At 32.1% G+C, this 18,982-nt stretch overlaps 1 protein-coding gene across 2 annotated transcripts; it reads left to right on the top strand.

The window, feature by feature from the left end:
* The first annotated feature begins 459 nt into the window (after window positions 1-459).
* On the top strand, window positions 460-18,813 carry LOC146534416 (MYND-type zinc finger-containing chromatin reader Zmynd8-like). Of its 2 annotated transcripts, XM_085192483.1 has the most exons (22): window positions 460-682; window positions 876-1,434; window positions 1,510-1,940; window positions 2,075-2,307; window positions 2,648-2,732; window positions 4,506-4,686; window positions 5,062-5,232; window positions 6,067-6,242; window positions 7,078-7,188; window positions 7,568-7,692; window positions 7,897-7,992; window positions 8,191-9,617; window positions 10,036-10,256; window positions 10,508-10,756; window positions 11,284-11,406; window positions 11,939-12,083; window positions 12,398-12,521; window positions 13,016-13,139; window positions 13,716-13,784; window positions 14,329-14,422; window positions 14,865-14,968; window positions 15,760-18,813. In XM_085192483.1, the coding sequence occupies exons 2-22, from the start codon at window positions 879-881 to the stop codon at window positions 15,889-15,891; spliced, it is 4,977 nt and encodes a 1,658-aa protein (XP_085048609.1). In that variant the 5' UTR covers window positions 460-682; window positions 876-878; the 3' UTR covers window positions 15,892-18,813. The 2 variants fall into 2 exon arrangements, with proteins under 2 accessions (XP_085048609.1, XP_085048607.1); XM_085192481.1 differs by having other exon boundaries at window positions 876-1,940.
* The last annotated feature ends 169 nt before the right edge of the window (window positions 18,814-18,982 follow it).

The raw sequence follows: 18,982 nt of genomic DNA, 5'->3' as shown, positions 1-18,982 counted from the left end.
AATACATAAAAAATAATTAGCTATAGATATCTTTAGTGGGTACGGTTCCATGATCAAGAAGAAAGTAACAGTCAATCAGTCAGTAGCACATCTATCTCTAATAAATGTGTATTTTGTGTGTTATAATACATGTAACAAGAATCAAGTTACAAATTAAGTGGAGAAAATATTATACAGTAACATGTCATTTTCTTACTCTTATATATAAATTTATTTAGGTATAATTTGTATTATAGTTTTTATTTTACTTTATAACGGCTTATGTAGTGGCGACTGGCAGCTAACTCCGATTATTTATATATTTGTAATCTGTATTATAGATACACATTTTAAAAGAAAGAGATGGCGGATAGTTAGTTATACAATTGCAAGTGAAAGGGATAGGAAATATTAATTTCAATGTAAACAAAAGGAACGCAACACATTCAAAGTACAGCGTGATATAGGCTGTGTAGCTCCATCTGTGCTCTAACCAACAATACTAAAGATAGAAAGATATAGTTGAATATAGTGAAGACAATTTTGCTATAGCAATGTGTGATTCCTTTCGTTTGGTGTAATATTTTTGGCTAGAGTTATTAAATAGGTGACATAAATGGACACACAAAAGGTTATTTAAAATCATAATAACTCAATATCAAGACATTTATTGAATAAAGCTCTGGAAAAAGCGAAACGTGCGGTGAGTTTCTGCATTAATTTGTATGAATGTATTGAAAGTAGATAGGTAAGTAGCTGGCTGGATTGTTGAGCTTGGGTAATGACCGGTGCTAACATTTATTGTTTGTTATTGATATGTCAGATATAAAAAAATTTTTTGTTGTCAATGTTTTCATTCAAGTTTATATTATAATCCAATTTTCTTTCTTACTCAGAAGATGGAGGAGAATTCTAATATTCATATGGAGACAGACGTGTCTTCTACTACTGTTGACGTGCCTGATAGCCAACAAACGTCCGAATTACAATCAAATCTTGAAATGGTGGTTGTGGTACAAGTTAGTGAAGAAGAAACTGTCAAAGTAAGCTCTGATACAAAGTCTCAAGATAGTACCAGTACTACTACTTGTACTGAATCAAAAAGTTCTCCTGAAAGAGATGTTCTGTCAGAAAATGAAGTGACTTCTCTTAGTAAAGATAATATTGGTGAAAATGTAGATTTGCAGGAAAAGCTATTGGATGCATCAGAACAAGAGGTGCTTCAGGAGATACCAAAGAATCCACCTATTGAATCCATTGATTTGCAAAATTCTGAACAAAGTATTAATTCCTCTCATAAAATTAAGGATGATAATAAAAGTCCTAGTAAAGTAATGACAAATCAAAAAGGGTCTCCTCAAAAGTCACCTGTAAAGGAAGCTTCTGTAGAAAAAAAGACACCAACAAAAGAAAAAATTGACAAGTTAAATACGGATGATAAGGAGGAAAAAAAAGGTGATATAACTTTCAACAGCTTGGTTGACATTAGTGAAAAGTCAAATGACTCTCAAACTAATTCTGATATTTCAGAAAAAGAGCATAATAAGAGCATCAGCAGAGAACTTAAATCTCTTATTAAGTCAGCCAAAGAATCTAAGATAATTAGTGAATGTACTCAACTTACAACAAAAACAAGAAAATCCAGAAGTAATTTAGATAGTTCTAACACAAGTTTAAATATATCAGTGGAAGCAGAAAAAATCCAAGGTCTCAGGCGTAGTAGTAACAATTCACAGAAAAGCAATAGCAGTGAAAAGTCAGAGAAGATTATCAAAAGGTCAATGAGGTCACAGAATCCGGAATTTGTGTACAAGGTAAAGCAATTTCTCAATTCTGTAACTGGAAAGTTCCAAAAGGCTGAAACTGATGATGAGGAGGCAGATGATAAAAGAGATATACAATGTACACCAACATTGCCTTCTCCAAAAAAGAAAAAGCATGAAGTACCATTGCCAGAGTTGGTAAGTATATTACAAAAATCACTTTTGTACTGTATATATGTATGTATGTAATATATAGTATTTTTTATTACTTTTATTCTTTACAATTGCTATATGTAATAATTTGATTAACATATTTTTTCTATTATCCGTAGAGTCCAGGCCAAAATAATAAATTGAGGTCAGATCCATACTGTTGGAGGTGTCATTGGCAAGTAGAACATGCAGTCAGTGAAAAAGGGCATCCACCAATGCAGTGTACAGTCTGTCCTAGATCTTTTCATTTTAAATGTCTGTCAGGTACAGAGAGAAACAAAATAACATTTGATAAGAGCTGGGTTTGTCCGGAGTGTTTGTCCATTTTGAATGCAGAAAGCTCTGAGACTAGGTAAATATTATACATATAAAATCATTTATTGAAAATATCTACACATAGCAGAATGAATCAGTATTATTAACTATTATAATATTTTTTTTCTCTTTTTGTTTTTTAACTTCTCTCCAGCAAAGGAACCTCCTAGTGTTAAGTATTCTATCTCCTCTCCATACAATTTTCGAGACTTGTGTATTAAGTAGAGAAGCTCAACAGCACCCTTTATCTGAATGAAGAAACAAAAATAATAAGGGGAAAGTGGCAGTATGCAACACAATAATGGCCGGTCTCAATATAACACCATTATTAAGTAACAGTGAAATTGTGGTAATTTTTTAAAATATATCTCTTCCAGATCTCCAGCCATGAAGAAGATTAGCCTAGGACATCTGTGTGAACTTCTACAATACGCTTTAGAACGCATGAAAGATGTGAATGGGGTAAATACTTGGCTTATCATGATATACTTATCATTTAGACAATTGTTTATTATTTCTATAGTAACTATGTGCAATGCCAAAAGTGCCTAATAAAGTATTAGTATTTCGACTTTTTTTTTTATATTTGCGAGTTTCCGTATCGCACAGCATTAAATGAATATACAAATTTAATAAAAGTTTAAAATATGATTATTTGTAATAACAATATTTTTAGGTTATTGATAAAATTCATTTTTTGACAATAAGCAAATTGACCAAGTATTCATTATTTTATGCAAATGTGACAATTTTAGACAAACGAAAATAAACTTTTGACATACTATCATGGATTCATGACATAATTTCGTGTTTCGAATGACAAAATGGCTTCCATCGTGCGTTATTTTTTCTTATGTTTAGATGACGTAAAGATATATTTTTCAATTAATGTTCCTATTTATTTTCTTAATGTATTATTAAAATACTATTTCCCTAATATAAATATTAAATATTTCAAGAAGCATAATTATAAACTAAGAGGATTAATTTCGAAATCGTAATGAGGTCTCTATAGATCGTACAACAATACATTGATAATCACCTAATTAAAAATAATTTTTATTTCTTTAAAATTTATTTGAAATAATTCACGTTATAAATGAAATTAATATAAACGTATACAAAATATGTACGAAAAGCAAACGCGTCATTCCCTTACAAGTAAAATGACCTTGTTACTTATCATAGGCGGGACTGGTATCTGCTATCTCTGTCTAGCGTAAGGTAATCAATAAAGCGGGCAGCCATCTGTCTCGCTCACCACTAATAATAAACGGTACACGTAGATTGATATTACGCTTCTTCTGCATTTCTCAGTTTGTTATATTTGACACAGATATTAACTAAATTAAATATCGTATAACCACAGATTTGATTAATTTAAATTATATGTTGAATACATAATTGTTTTTACTTGTTCTGTAATTTTGTCATATTTTTTGTTTTGTATTAGAAATTTTATTCCTTACAAAAGAATGATATGTGTTCAGTTACCGACAATTATAATATAAAAAAACATGTAATGTCATCCATTATGCATTCTGCAGAAAGTAATAAATCTTTTCTATAACTATACCTATATTTTTTTAAAATAAATCAACAATAACTCAAAACACAGATATTTCAAATTTATGTTTTTTTTTTATTAAAAAAATATTATTACGGCATTACAGCATAAAGTGTAAAAATAATATAGAAGTATTGTTCTCAGGCACATAATATATATGTTTAATTTTATGTTATTCAGTCTTCAGATTTAAGGTCTTCATTGTCTGTTATCAATTTACAAAAATAAATGAATAATTTCCTTAATTTCTCGTCTATTGATGTACTTACTTAATGATTATTTAAGTAAATTAGCTTTGTTTGTATCTTTGCAAATTTAAAATAGAAATATAACATCAACTAGTATAAATAAATAAATCTTAATATTCTCTAATTACTATATATACTTAACAAGAAAGTACAAAAGTAGTGTGATTGTTATTGTTAAATATAAAATTGAGTCAGTTAATTATATTCATTATCTGTATAATAGTTAAATTCTACTAATCCTACTATTTTACTAAAATTATAAATATGAAAGTAACATTGCTTATACATTAAAATAACACAGGCTACAATTTATGTTAAAGTTTTGTATACTTTTCTAATATATATTTAGATTTAACAATAAGTTTAAGCGGGCTAAGGCGTATTAAGGTCTCTGGTAATATATATGTTTGTATATTTAAGGTGGATCCATTTGTAAAACCAGTGGATCGTGAGTCATTTCCTGACTACGATAAATACGTGGTGCACCCAATGGATTTGTCACTTATGAAGGTTAATATTGCTGAAGGACTGTATGGAAGCACTGAAGCATTTCTTGCTGATGCACAGTGGATATTACACAACAGTATCATATTTAATACCTGTAGGTATTCAAATTACATATATTATTGTATATGCTTATATATTAGCTTCACACACACAGCAGAGTAGGCAGCGGAACCTCATGTTAAGACACTCCGTTCCCCACTTTCTGACGAATTCTGGAGGCATTGCGTGTTGGGTGGCAGAACTCAACGCCGCGTTTTGCCTCGATACCAGAGCGAAGTAATGGAAATATAAACGGAAATAAATATTTCACTTCCTGAGACCTGCATATTTAAGTTTGTTAACTTTTATAAGTTGTTTTACAACCGACATGACCTAATAATCATGAATTTGATAGAAATTTGATTTTATAGAACCTTCGGTGTGAAAATACAACTCGCACTTGACCGATTTTATTTTACCTAAATTCCAGTGCAATCAAAATTAACAGCCGGCGCCCGTGCCCTAGTCCGGTCGTGTAGAGCAGAAATGGGTGAAATAGAAGCGTGTCCAGAATGCTACTCAGCGGCTCATTCTAGACGAGCCACGTGGTTTACGGACGTGTGTTCTACACCACATATTTTGTTATGGGCTAAGTTGAAAGGTATTTATTTTTTTTTAACTTTACTCTGTAACCCGCAGTATATAGCAGGGTAGGCAAAGGAAATGTAAAAACATTAGTGTTAAGGAAACAGTATTTTAGCACTATGTTCACTTTGTTTATCCTGATATCCTGATAATTCGGAAAAGGCACGAAGCTGCTTAATTAATAAATGGAAATAATTAATATAATAAATAAAAGAAATAAGCAGTTAATCATAAATTAATAGAGAAACTAATATAAGTATTTCTGTTGTTATATTTATTTATTTTGGCATTTCCCTATAAGACTTCAGATGTGACCAATATTAATTATAGAAGCTATAACTTTTTAATGTAATATATTATAAGTTTTTACATACAGATGAACTGTATATATGTAAAACTATTTCATTACTAATTGACTGACAGAAAACGCAGAACTAAGCTACTGAACTTAGAAACTTGAAATTTGGTATGACTTTAGTTTAGGGAATATAGATAACTACTTAGAGGAGTTCTGGAACGAAAACGATGAAAACAAGACGAATTTTCCATTTTAAGTGTTAAATTCCACTATCGCACACAAAGTTGCTGGCAACACCTAAGTTATGATAATAATAATTATTATTAGATTTTTAGCTTCACAATGTAATTCCATATAGAAGGACAGGCAAAGGGAACCTGGAAATTTAATGTTAAGACACTTCTGTTCTCCGCTTTACCTCGTTACCCGATCGAGGAAACGGAAATATTACGTATTTCCCCCCGAGCGGGAATCAAACCCACAACGGTCGCTTCTATGGTCATACGCTTAAGACCCGGCGTCAATATAATAATAATTATAAAATCATTTCAGGTTTCCCATACTGGCCAGCGAAAGGCATGTCCGTGAGTAGTGCCGGCCTCGTCGACGTACGTTTCTTCGGCGCTCACGATCGAGCGTGGGTCCCCGCTCGCGATTGTTTCTTATTTTGCGAAAAGGACCCTAATAATTTTAGAACTAAACGTCAGGATATATTGGATAGTATGCAGGTGTGTATGGATTATACTCATAGAGTTATTAAAAGTATAAAAGGGATTGTCATAACGCAATTTGACTTAGTGTGATTGTGAGGATAAGCATGTATGGAATTAATGTCTATTGAATGTAATGCAGGATAGCTGCCAGCTAATGTAATAGATTGTACCATTGATTTTGAAAAGAGCAACTGTTGAGTTTCTTGCCGGCTCTTCTCAGCAGAACTGCCTTCCGAACCGGTGGTAGCTTTTTGTTCATATGTTCATTCGACGATTCAAAAGTGCTTATAATAATTGCCTATTTGAATAAAAAATATTTTGAATTTGAATTATGAATTTGAATTTGTAAACGGAACGGTTGTGGGTTTGATTCACACTCGGGGAAATTTTTATTTTCTCGCGTTGATAAAAGACAAAGTGTGACCTTGCCTTGTGTTCTGTCACTCAATATTCTGATACTCCGTTCACTCCATACACTCCATGTCTCGAAAATCCGTCAAAAAATGAGGAGGAAACTCTTCTGCTAAATGCGGAATTAAAGGCTATCGAGCCGTAGTAGGACATCATATGACTAAACGCTATGACTAAAAGCTCGATTTGGCACTCGCATTCCGAATGAATTATGTGTGGTATGTTTATTTTCCTGCTTTGGTAGACAGTGTAGTCATTTGCGCCACTCGATACTGAAAATTTAGGCGGAAAGTACTAACTACCCTACCCTACTATAAAGAGATTTAGCTTGACACTAAGATCATATATCTTAATACAAAAAATGTATTCATGTTGTAATTAAATAATCTTTTTAAATAATATTATAGATTACAATAAAAATATTTGATTTTTATTTCAGGAAGCCGAACAACATATTCGTAATATATCACGTAAATACGGTAAATTTGTCTATCCTCCATTCAAAACACAATTTGATCCTACAAAAATGACGGAACAATTGAAAGTAATGGTAAGTTATAAGTAATAATTAGTAAATGGTAAATGATTAAAGGTTTTCTTTTCTTTTAACATGTACAAATAAATTATAATATTATTATCGCCTTTTATTTTTAAATTTATAAAAATCGTGTGATAATGTGGGGATAATGTGTGATTGTAAACGATTCTTACTCAGATGAATTAATTCGGAATACTTTTGTTATTAATAGAAAATATGAATATAATATTTTTATTTCCTTGCTCTGGTAACAAGGCAAGCGCGGCGTTCTGTTTCGTCAGTCAGTGCTCAATGTCTCCAAAATTGGTCGAAAAATGCTTTGGCTTTTATTCATCCAACCTACATTTATTTTTACGATTTTTAATATTAATACAGCATACATTTATTTTAGATACCGACATTTGAAGGTGAATTGCGAACACCTGTGAAAGACAAGCCAGCAAGTTCGCCAAATAGCAGCAGCAAAGGTAAAAGCAGATCGAATTCCAAGAGCTCCAAAAGTTCTGTTAACGATGGGTAAGATATTTTTAATTAGTATATTTTTTAGCAGTTCCGCTGTATCCTGCATATAGCATGGTAAGCAGAGATATTTCATTCCTAGTGGGAATCGAACCTACAACCATCGGTATTACATTCAGGCAGTATCGACGGTATTGTTATACCTATGATTTTCATAAAATCTATATTAATGTTATTAAATATTCCTTCCAATTTTTTTAGCTATATCAGTGAAAATGAAGAAGGTGAAACACCATTACGTAAGATGGCGGATGGTGCTGAAATAGCTCGAGAGGAGGAAGATTTTTCTATAGATAAGTAGGTTTTTATAAATGTTTTTTTTTTTAAGTACGAGTTTTCTTTTATACAATAAACAGAGATAATCTAGTACCTATACACCTTATTCTCGCCTACTTTGTAATTTTAGTATGATGGTGTAATAACATAAATAGAATGAAAACAACAAATAAAATTATATAGCAAGCTTTTTTGTTAACTGAGATATTATTTTTACAGGGAAAAGACTATAGAGATTGAAGTTCCAAGTAAGGAAAGAGACTTAAATAGAAAAAGACGTAGATCTGGTCTCGAGGAAGCCGTTTTAACGGTCATAGAAAGCAGTTTCTGTGAAAAACGACCTAAAATCGAAGATAATGACAAAAGTACAACAGATAAAACAACAGAAGCTACTAAGGATGATACCGCTGATGAAGCTATAGCAGTAGATGAGACAATACAAGCAGTAAATGATGCAAAAAACAATGATGAAGTTACAGTTCAATCTAATAAAACACCAAAAGATGTTGATAATAATGAAATGGAAAGCAATATAGAAAAAGAACCTATTAAAATTACTCTCAAGATTAAACCAACTATATCGAGTATGTCTAAAGATGAGAAAAAGGACAATAAAACAAGCACGCCTAAACAACGGCCTGTAAGAACAGAAAAATCGACACCTACAGATAAAGAGAGAGATGATAGAAAGTCCCATAAACGAAGAAACTCTAGAAATAAATCAGTAAATGGCAGTAATAGTTTAAAAGAGAAATCGTCCGAAAAGAAAAATGATAGCTCAAACCACAGTGTAGGTTTGAAAGAAAAATCTACAGATAAGAAAAATGATAGTTCCAATATTGAAAAAGATAAAAAGGATTCTAATTTCAATATAGAGGAAAAGGTCAATGAAAGGCAAAGTAGGGCCGATTCTAAATTGATAAAAGATAAGGTTACATTTGATGATGATACTAGCCTAGCAGTGCTAGCTCGTGAATCAAAAACAAATACAGGCTTACCAACCATTAGTAGCGTTCGCAGTTTGTCCACAACACTGCAAAATTCATTGAACAAAAATACCAAAGTGATAACTGTCTCTTCAGCTTCCAGTGTATTCACACCTACAAGCACAGATAATGTTAGGAATATGAATGAGGCGGTCAATAAACTGCAAAAACTTAGAAATGGGACTGAAACGCCGGTGGGAAGGGTAGGGGTTAGAGCGTTCGCGCGAATGAAGTCATCAGAACGTCAGAAACCAAGGGATGACGTTGAAATTGAAATAAAATCCGAGCCAATCGAGTTTGATGATGCAGATCGACATTCGGAGAAAATGGATTTAATGAACGCATTCCATTTACGTCCAGTGAATCCACCCGCAGCGAATCTACGCGGTGTTAGATTAAACAAAGTGGTAATGGCGCCCGTGACAAGGAAAACTACCTCGAAGCCGCCGGAGATACGAGTTAAGGCTAAGAAAACCTTCCCCCAATCGAGGAAAGCTGATGATGGAAGGTCGGAGTTGAATAGTAAGAATTCTATGGTGTACATTCCTATACAACCTCCTAGTTCACAAGCTCCGGTTCGGTCAACGCGCCCAGTTACAGTCAATGGTACTACCAATAATCAAACTATAATAAGGCCACAAGTATCTACTTCTTGTATAGGTAAGTAATAAGTTTATATTTATTTTTACGTAAATAGCTCGGTCGTTAGTTTTCTTCTAATTTTCGAAAGACATTGCGGATTGAGTGGTGGAACACATTGCTGCACCTTGTCTTTTGGCTCGTGTCGGGTTCTTATTACCAGAGCGAGGAAATTAATATAATTTATTTCCTAATTTATAAGTTTATTATGTCATACTATAGATTGCTATTTTTTTTTATTTATCTTGAAAAAACTTTCAAAGTTTCAAGTCATTCATTTTTAACTTCACTCACATAGAGCAGGCTGAATGAACCTAATTTTAAGATATTTGTCCTTGTTACAAGTTCAACTAGCTCCTTCCAAATCTATTGGATGTTCTCTAATCTAATCTAATCTATTGATGCTAAAGATTTACTAATACTTTTGTCCATATTACAGCTAGCACAGTAGTCAACACAGTGACACCAACTGTACCAGCGACGTCACTGCCTAACACTATCACCACTTCTACGCTAGTTACGAACACTATCACAAACCCCATATGCGTGCCCACAGTAGGACACGTGCCCACTACTGTTCAAACTGTACCGTTCATAACTTCAGTGAATGGACAATGGACATTCAGTTTGCAACCGATCATGTCGGTTGGTGGTATTGATGTGAGTATTGTTGTTTTTTTTACTTCACGCTGTATGAGATATACAGAGATATTGCGTTCTCAGGGTAGGCGGAGGAAATCTAGTGTTTTTCAAGATATTTGCCTGTATATATTACACAAATATATTGGTCTTTATCAATGAATATGGTTGTGTTTATACTATAGGAAATAAAACTAAATTGCTGCGACATTTTATTAAATAGATTTAAACAACAATTAATTTACACTATCCAGATTTATCTTTTTCAACAGGGATCTCCATCATCTCCAATGTTAAACGGACTAACAGACAGAAATAACGGCACAATAGTTCCAATAGGAACAAACGCGTTACCTACAGTGTTACCATCTTTAGCTCCAACATTACCGGCGTTACCTCCATCGTTAGCATCGTTACCTCCTGCGTTACCGTCGTTACCTGCATTGCCCGCACCAACTGCGCAAGTTATACAACCTCAAGTTCAACCCCAAACTAATAATGCTACTGAAAACCAGCCTGGAGTAAGTATATGATTTAATTTCTCTTGGATTAAAAATTTGAACGTAGCGGGATTTACAACTTATTTATTTTATTAGCCCAAAGATCATTACTATGAAATATCATATGGCAAGAGGATAGATAGATTAATAAGTAAGTAATATTTGAAAGAATTATCATATATTTTTAATTATTACACCCATGCAAAGAGTACATACATAATCCTTACAGTAGTACAGTACATAATCCTTCGAACAATCAGTAGTGTTCCATGGTTTGTTATCAATGCAGAGATCCATCAAATCCTAACTGAATATGACTACAGTCAAGGAAGACATAGCTAAAGTCACAGAGAGTTAGAGACAGGAACAGACTAGTAGTACATATTAATGCATTCATGACACGGATTTCATGACAAAGTCCTTCAATAAATTTGCTAAAAGTGATGCACTTGCAAATATTCGAAAAGCGTAAAAAGAAAAACAGATCTTCTTTCGCTATTTATTTGAATTTTCGTATATATTTGTAAATAATGTTGATTTCTTTGCAGCCTCCTCGCCTGCAGCAGCGGCCGTTGCTCAATCCTCTTGACTTGAATACACCGATTGGATCGGTACCACCGCCGTCGACAGCTGGACCTCTCACTGCTAAGTTAAATCAGAATGCTGTTAAGGTATTATATATTTTTTTTTATTTTAAAGATTATTTATTTGTTAAAACAATATAAGACAATAACAGTTTAAACATAGTATAATAATTTGTTGTGGGCATTATGTACCCTAACTAAAATATAGTGAAGATATTCAATATAGTATGGAGTAAGAGCAAATGGAGTATTCGTTATTATTAGTATTACAGATTTCTTTGTCGATTTTTTATTTTTATTTACGTTTTGCATATATTATTTGTCCTAATGTTCAAAGTTTCATCTTTATATTCTCATCTCATCTCTATATTTTGCAAGTAATAAATTCATTAAGTATCACGTAGTTTTCAAAAAATAATAAATTTTATGCTTGCAAGTATTCAGTTAAAATTCAGTAACAAAGTTAGGCAATTTTAAGTCAGTCTCCATAACCCATAAATGTTTTTATACTTTAATTTGTGATGTATATTGTGTGTTAAGAAGAAACTACATATATATTAGAATTTACAATATAAAATAAATGGATTATTTTGATATTATATACACTATTGTGTTCTAGTTAGCAGATTTCTTCAGAACATTATTAGAAGATTCGCTAGATAAAATAGACGAGCCGGAAGCTCAAGCGACGGCGGTCAGACTACAAATGGAACAAATGCAATGGAGGCACCAGCAAGAGATTAATGAATTGAAACATAATCATGGTATGTTTTTATTTATGGGTATAGTTGTATTCTATATATAGTTATAGGATATGTAAAGGGAACCTTGTGTTAAGGCACACCGCTTCCCACTTTCCGCCCAATTATCGTGATATTGCTTGTTAAATGGCTAGGTAGAGATCCGCCACTCAACAGGCAATGCCTCGAAAGTTCGGCAGTAAATGAGAAACTGAGTGTCTTGATACTAGGTTTTCTCTGCCTATCTGTTCTCTGCGTGCCTGTTTGTCACAGTCAACATAATTATTTGCCGAACTGTAATTTTGAATAGCACCTTAATGCTTAACAAATTTTACCAGATCTTCTGGTAACCGAGATGCGGGCGTCCTTCGACAAGGCGATAGCGCGCGCGATCAGCGAGGCGAGGCGCACCGCTCAAATGGAATTGGAAGCGGCTGTTAAAGCAGCGAAAGCTAAACAGTGGTGAGTCATTTGTGTTTGGGTTTTGTTTGTATAGTAGGGTAGACGAGGCGTGGTCGTCCTGTAGGTTAGCTGTGGTGCAGATTTAATTTTAAGATTTTTCTTACTTTTGAATATTTTCCTTCCGAGTGAATTATGCACAAATATTTAAAAAACATAATTTCAGGGTCTTACAAATCATTTTAATTTTTTAGAGTCTGTAGAGTCTGATTTTAAAGAATACGAAAAGCGTTTTGTATTGATTGAGGGGGACTCGGAAGTGTTTTTTTTTTACTTACCAGATCGAGGAAATAAAAATAAATTAAATATATCCCCGAGTGAGACCGAACCCATAACCATCAGGTATTTCCTAACTACACCACGATGAGCCAAGTGACTCGAAATTAGAGTTAAGTTTTCTAATTATTCTTATAAGAAATCCGTCAGTTTGTCTAAAATACAATTAAATATACACAGATGTACAGCCGAAGATAATAATAATAAAATGATGTTTATAGGTGCGCTAATTGCAGTCAAGAAGCTCACTTCTACTGTTGTTGGAACACAGCGTACTGTGACTATCCGTGCCAGAAGGCGCACTGGAACCAACATTTCACCGTATGCTCGCAAAAACGTCCTAAGGTAATTGCTGTTACTATTATGTATTTAATATCAGGCTTTGTCCCACACATGGTAAGACATAGAGGGTTAAGAGTTAAGACACTTTTCCACTTTACGTCCAATTTTTGAGAAATTGCGTGTTGAATTTTTCGCTGTCTCTTGTCTTCTTCTTCTTCTTATTCTTGTCTTCTTCTTCTTCTTAATTCCCAAACCAGCTAACTTTATCTCAGTTAACTTTTCAAGGGACATTTCGATGTCCCTTGAAAAGTTAACGTCATGTTACTTTTCCCACTTTTCTGGTAACGAGGCAAAGCGCCGCGTTGAGTTCCGCTACTCTACGCGCAATGCCTCCAGAATTCGGCGGCAAGTGGGAACGGATTTAACTTAACATTAGAGTCGAATGTTCACTCTGCCTACTCTTCTAACGCTGGTAGATGTTATATTGAACTATGTAACATCATAATTTATTTTATTGAGTGATTTACAAAAAATAACAATGTTTGCGGCGTTATAATGTAAAATTCACGCAGATGGAGATTTAATTGGTTTGCGAATTAAGATATCGTTATACATAATACGAAGATAACTGTTTTCCAGAACACAGATAGTAATGACAATGGGAATGGGTTAGAAAAAAGACTGCAACCGGCTCCTGAAAACGTGCCGGTAAGTTATAATTAATTATTTAATTAATGTTTATTACCTTAGCGTTTGATACTCATTCTATCGCTAATTCCGCTACTAGGTATAAGCGTGACCCTAAGAAATATGGTAGCTGCCTACCTGGTAGGTATGTCGTATGAAACGTAAAATTAAAAAAACAAAACCTTTTTACATAACATTGTTTCGTTACAGTACAATTTCATTAATTCAGCACTTGCTATTGGTAGAAATATACCACAAACAATTTCAATACCAAAGGCCTCAATTTGCATAAAATAATTTATTTGAAACGATTATTTTAAATAAATGAATAGTAATGTTACAGAATACAGAAGACTCTCTTCATCTCACTTTCTTCAGAATTCTTGATGTCATTGTGTGTTGAGTGGCGTTATATTCGTTTTATTCGTTACCACAGCAAGGAAATTTAAATATTTCATTCCCCTCAGCGGGAATCGAACCCATAACATTAGGCGTTTAACGTTTATAGCCACACTGCAATGACGACGATTTATTATAAATATCTTATGTTATATTGGTATTGCAGAAAAGCACATCGACACCAGTTCTCACAGTGGGTGGTAAGATCGCGTCTACACGCAACTTCCCGCAAGATCAACAGCCGAAAGCTTCAATTATTGGTGTGTTATAATTTTTAAGTTATTATTTAATATATATTTTGTACTCTACTCCACGCAATGCGTCAGGTGTCATTACTGAGAACATAGTGTTTTAAAACTAGGTTCCCAGGTTCCTTCTGCGTACCCTGCTATGTGCAGGAAACCGTGTGAAGTTAAAGAAATATATTTTTTACATTTTCTATGTGAAAAAAATATTTACATTTACATAGATGTTAGTAGAAGCAACCAGTGTTGAGACATCCAACCCTTTTCTCTGCTTTTCGCTCAATTTTCCAAAGATTACGTGTTAAGTAGCAGAACTCAATGCAGTGCTGGCTTGTTATCAGAACTCATGACGCTTATGAGTGCGTTTAAAGTGACTAGAAAGATTGAAAAAATAAAAATAATTTAAAAAAAAGAAAAAAATAAAATAGAATCAAATTTATGTTATAATGGTTTTCAGTGAGTATGGTGGATGATCCGAGCGGCAATCCAACGGTGAAGTGTGTCGGCACATACAAACCTACGCCACCCCAGATGGTACCACCATTACATTTAAATAAACAAGTGGGTATTGTTGTTTTAGCGTTTTTTAAAATAAATTTTCTCAATATATCGTAATATAAGTAGTACGGTCGTTATATCGTGGCAGTTTCTCAAAAAAGTTAAGCTTTCGAACTTTTGCGCGTTGTACACTCGAGAAGAAAATAATCAAAAGTAAGATTTTCTTTTCTAACCAATCCTAACATTATCAAATCTGCGTAGCCATCTACAGCCAAGTTCAGGGTGGCCATGCGAGTCATGTATTTAGTAATTGGTTGGTTGTATATGTACACAGTTATTAAATTATTGTTAGTTTTAAATTGTCAAAATTCCTTTTGTTTTTTTTTATAGTTATAAATTAATTGATTATTTGTATTTTATACATAATTTAATTGCACGTTGAGTTGTTTTACGTATGCAAAATTAAGAATTTTTATTTTAAGATGCTTTTTTTCATCAGCCTATCGCCGTCCACTGTTGAACGTAGGCCTCCCTCATCAAGCGCCAACCATCCCGGTCCAAGAGACATTCAGATGCTTATTTAATTAAAATTATAAAATCTTTGTCTATTTATTTTTTAGCATTACGCGATGATCCGCACCTATCATGGGAGGCAGAGGGAACTTCCCTTTCTTCCACTTTCCACTGAGGCATTGCGTATTGAGTGGTGAAACAAGAACGAGAAAATGAACTCACAATCGTCGCATTTACAGTCGCTACTCTCTTCTTGCGCCCCTGCGCCATGACGGCTTCAAATTTATATTTATACTAAAAAGAATTAATTTAATTTACCCATTGTATTCATTCAATTTCAGATATTAAATAATGAAGAAAATTCAGCTAAAAAAGTGGTTACCTCCGGTGGTTATCTTATAGTGGGCGGTGGTAGCGCTAGCCAGCCGCTGGTGGCGCCGCGGCGTCAACATACCATACAATATTACACATGAGAGCTATATTGCTAATAATGGACTATTAATGTACTAAAAACTGTTATAATTTTAACTGTATATATCATAAAGTGAATGTGTGCTAAATATATTTTTGGTTTAATTATTATTTTTGTTAATAAGTAGGGAGGAATTAGGTAATTCTTATTAAAATTTTTATTCCAGATGGAGTAAAATGTCTCGAAGTCTAGAATTTAAAAGTTTCTGATTGAATTAATAAATGTGGTTAGTGACTCGTAATTTATATATTGAATTTTCTTTTTTTAAACGTGTTTTGGAATTTAATAAGTCATTGTTGGATTGTGGCTTGTAACGAATTATGTAATAATATTGAATACTCAATAATAGTGTAAATTCTGGCAGCGATTTTGTATTTTTTTATATACAGAACATTAAGACACTTCAGTTTCCCACCTTTCGCCGAATTTTCAGAATTCGGCGCGCTTTGCCTTGTTATTAGATCGAGGAGATGAAAATATTAAATATTTCTTTTCCTCGTATAAAAATCAGCTGGCCTCTAATATGTATTACTATTTACAGAATTAAATAATATTATTTAATTACTGACAAAACTAATTATTTTCCTTAGGATAAGACATAGTATGAGTGGAAAATAGATATAAGATAACACTGACGGTTGAAATATGGCGAAACCCCTTATTGTAGGACATACTATACGGTAACTTTTTCATGTGATCGAGAAATTAAGAGATGTTTTTTTTAATTAAATTTTTATGTATGGGTTTCCCGAAAATATAAAATAAAAAATATATAATCATAATTTTATTTATTTGTTAAATGTACTTTGGTAATTCTAAATTGTATAGAAAGCTTGTTGTTTTTTGTTTTGTTATCTTTACGTGCTTATATTATGTGAAGTCTTAAAAATATAAATCTATAGGTACAGATAAACAATTGTTTAATATTATATTAATGGAAGACAAAAATGTCAACCATTAAATTAAGTACTGTATTGTAAATAGTGTAAATTGCTTAGTAATATTTTTGATTAAATGCTATATTCGGATTTAAAATATTGAAATATACTAAAATAAGTTCAAAGAATATATAGAAACTGGAATTAGTGTTGTCATTTGGCTTTTTGTAACGCAATGTTCACAGATAGAATAATTTTGTTTTCCATAAAATCTCAAATCACGTTTTTCTCAAATCACATTTTAATTTTATTCTTAGTTTATATTTTTTTAATATTTTAGGTTAAATATCTTAATATAAAAATATTTGGTTTAATTGTCAATTTGTATTCTCCTTTAGTTTTTTTTTGCATAACAAATATATTTTTTGCATATTATATGCTATGTTTATTTTTTTGAAAAAGCTAGAATAGATTAGGTATCCAGATAGTTTTAGGTTTAAGCATTTACAGCTTCAGCTTTCTATCAGAGCAGGGAAATAAAAATAGTTTTAGTATTATCATTATCCCAGTGGGGATCGAACTTACAACCATGGTGCATTGCGACAGATTTAGCATTCGAGTTAATAAAATTTAAACTTTTATCCTCTGGAATATGTTTTTAATTTGAAATGTCTCAATTCTGTACAATCATAATAGTTCCACCTTGTTACAATTTGTTAACATCAAAAAATTGAAGTAAAAAGCCAAAGTTTCAAACTTTAAAACAGTCATTTTTTTCGATTCCATTAATCATTTTCAGTTGTTCAGCTGTACATCACTTCTTATTACAAATCACACCTAAATAATAATGATATTCTCACACTGTTTGGTATATAGGAATAAAATTCTAAATAAAAAGCACATTTCTAAATTTAATTTTAAGACTGGTTATATTTAAGTTACTATTATTGATACTGCAGAGGTAAAGTAAAAAACTTTTTACTTTCAATCATCATTTTAATATTTTTAAAATCGTAGACATCATGTAAATGAATATAAATTTTAGTTTTAAATAACGTTTATTTAAAATAAATAAGTCATCTAAGTAATTATATTGCTGAAATTATGTGAACATACTTTGTGCTCAATAAAGTGAGGATTTAAATTATAAGTGATTTATTAAAGATACATTTATACTTTTATTTTTTATACATTTTAGAAAATGTATAAAAAATTTAATATGGCATGTCTCTGGGCAACTGTCCAAGTTTTGGCATAGTGGTAAGAGATCTTGGACCATTTCCGATTAGTTTCTAATCCCACTACATTCTTATATTTATATGTTTTCTAACATATATTACAAGAATACCTATGACATGAAACAATTTTCTCTATTTGGATTTTATTTAATTCAAATGTACATACTTCGAGGTATGTTTTGCATAGTTGATGCAAGGCTATTTTATTAAATAAATTGTATTATAGCTGATATTTTGTTTTTAAATTACCTAATCTGTTTATTAAATTTAATTGATTTGGATTTTTTGTGTATATTTGCTTATAAGGTTATATGTTTTAGAACATTAGTTTTTCTATGATAAGCTATCCCTCCTCTACAACAATGTTTTCTTATTATAAGTTATATATTTGTGTGTTTTCAAAGTTGATTAATAACATAATTCTCTAAAACCGAGACAGATTTCTCCATTTACACTAATCATTTAATTGTAATTATTATAGAAATTTTGTTAATAGAGGATGTGGGCCATTTTATTGTAGAATTACTAATTAAATGTATATATTAAATATATGCGAAAATTTAAACCTAACTTAAGTTTTTTTATACAATTTTATTCTCAATATTAGTTTAATATACTGATGTTACAATTGAAGTTCGTTATCTCATTAATTTAGTGTTCTTTGTACAAATAAGGTAATTTTTCAATAATTATACATGAAAGTTGCCGTCTTTTCATTGTGGAGTTCAATAATACTTCTGAAGACAGGTTGCTTTTAGTAAGTAAGATGTGAAATGTTTTAGTTTCAATAAAGAAATTGTCAAGGTATCTTTATTTCATTATTGTAGCTCATCACGAAGTACCCTATTAGTATTGATTCCCTTTAGTTTCGAAAAACGCGTTTTTTGCGATATCAACGGCCATATCTTTTTTATGCCAAATTTCATAATTCTAATTATGAAATTTGGCAGCTAAAATCTACAGGTAGTATTAGAAC

The sequence above is a fragment of the Heliconius melpomene genome, chromosome 11 (assembly GCF_056956725.1).
Source record: "Heliconius melpomene rosina isolate 202511_hmr_F chromosome 11, ASM5695672v1, whole genome shotgun sequence".
NCBI classification, from domain to species: domain Eukaryota; kingdom Metazoa; phylum Arthropoda; class Insecta; order Lepidoptera; family Nymphalidae; genus Heliconius; species Heliconius melpomene.
The sequence above is the reverse complement of the archived record's forward strand: the minus strand, read 5'-3'. Positions and strand labels throughout refer to the sequence as shown.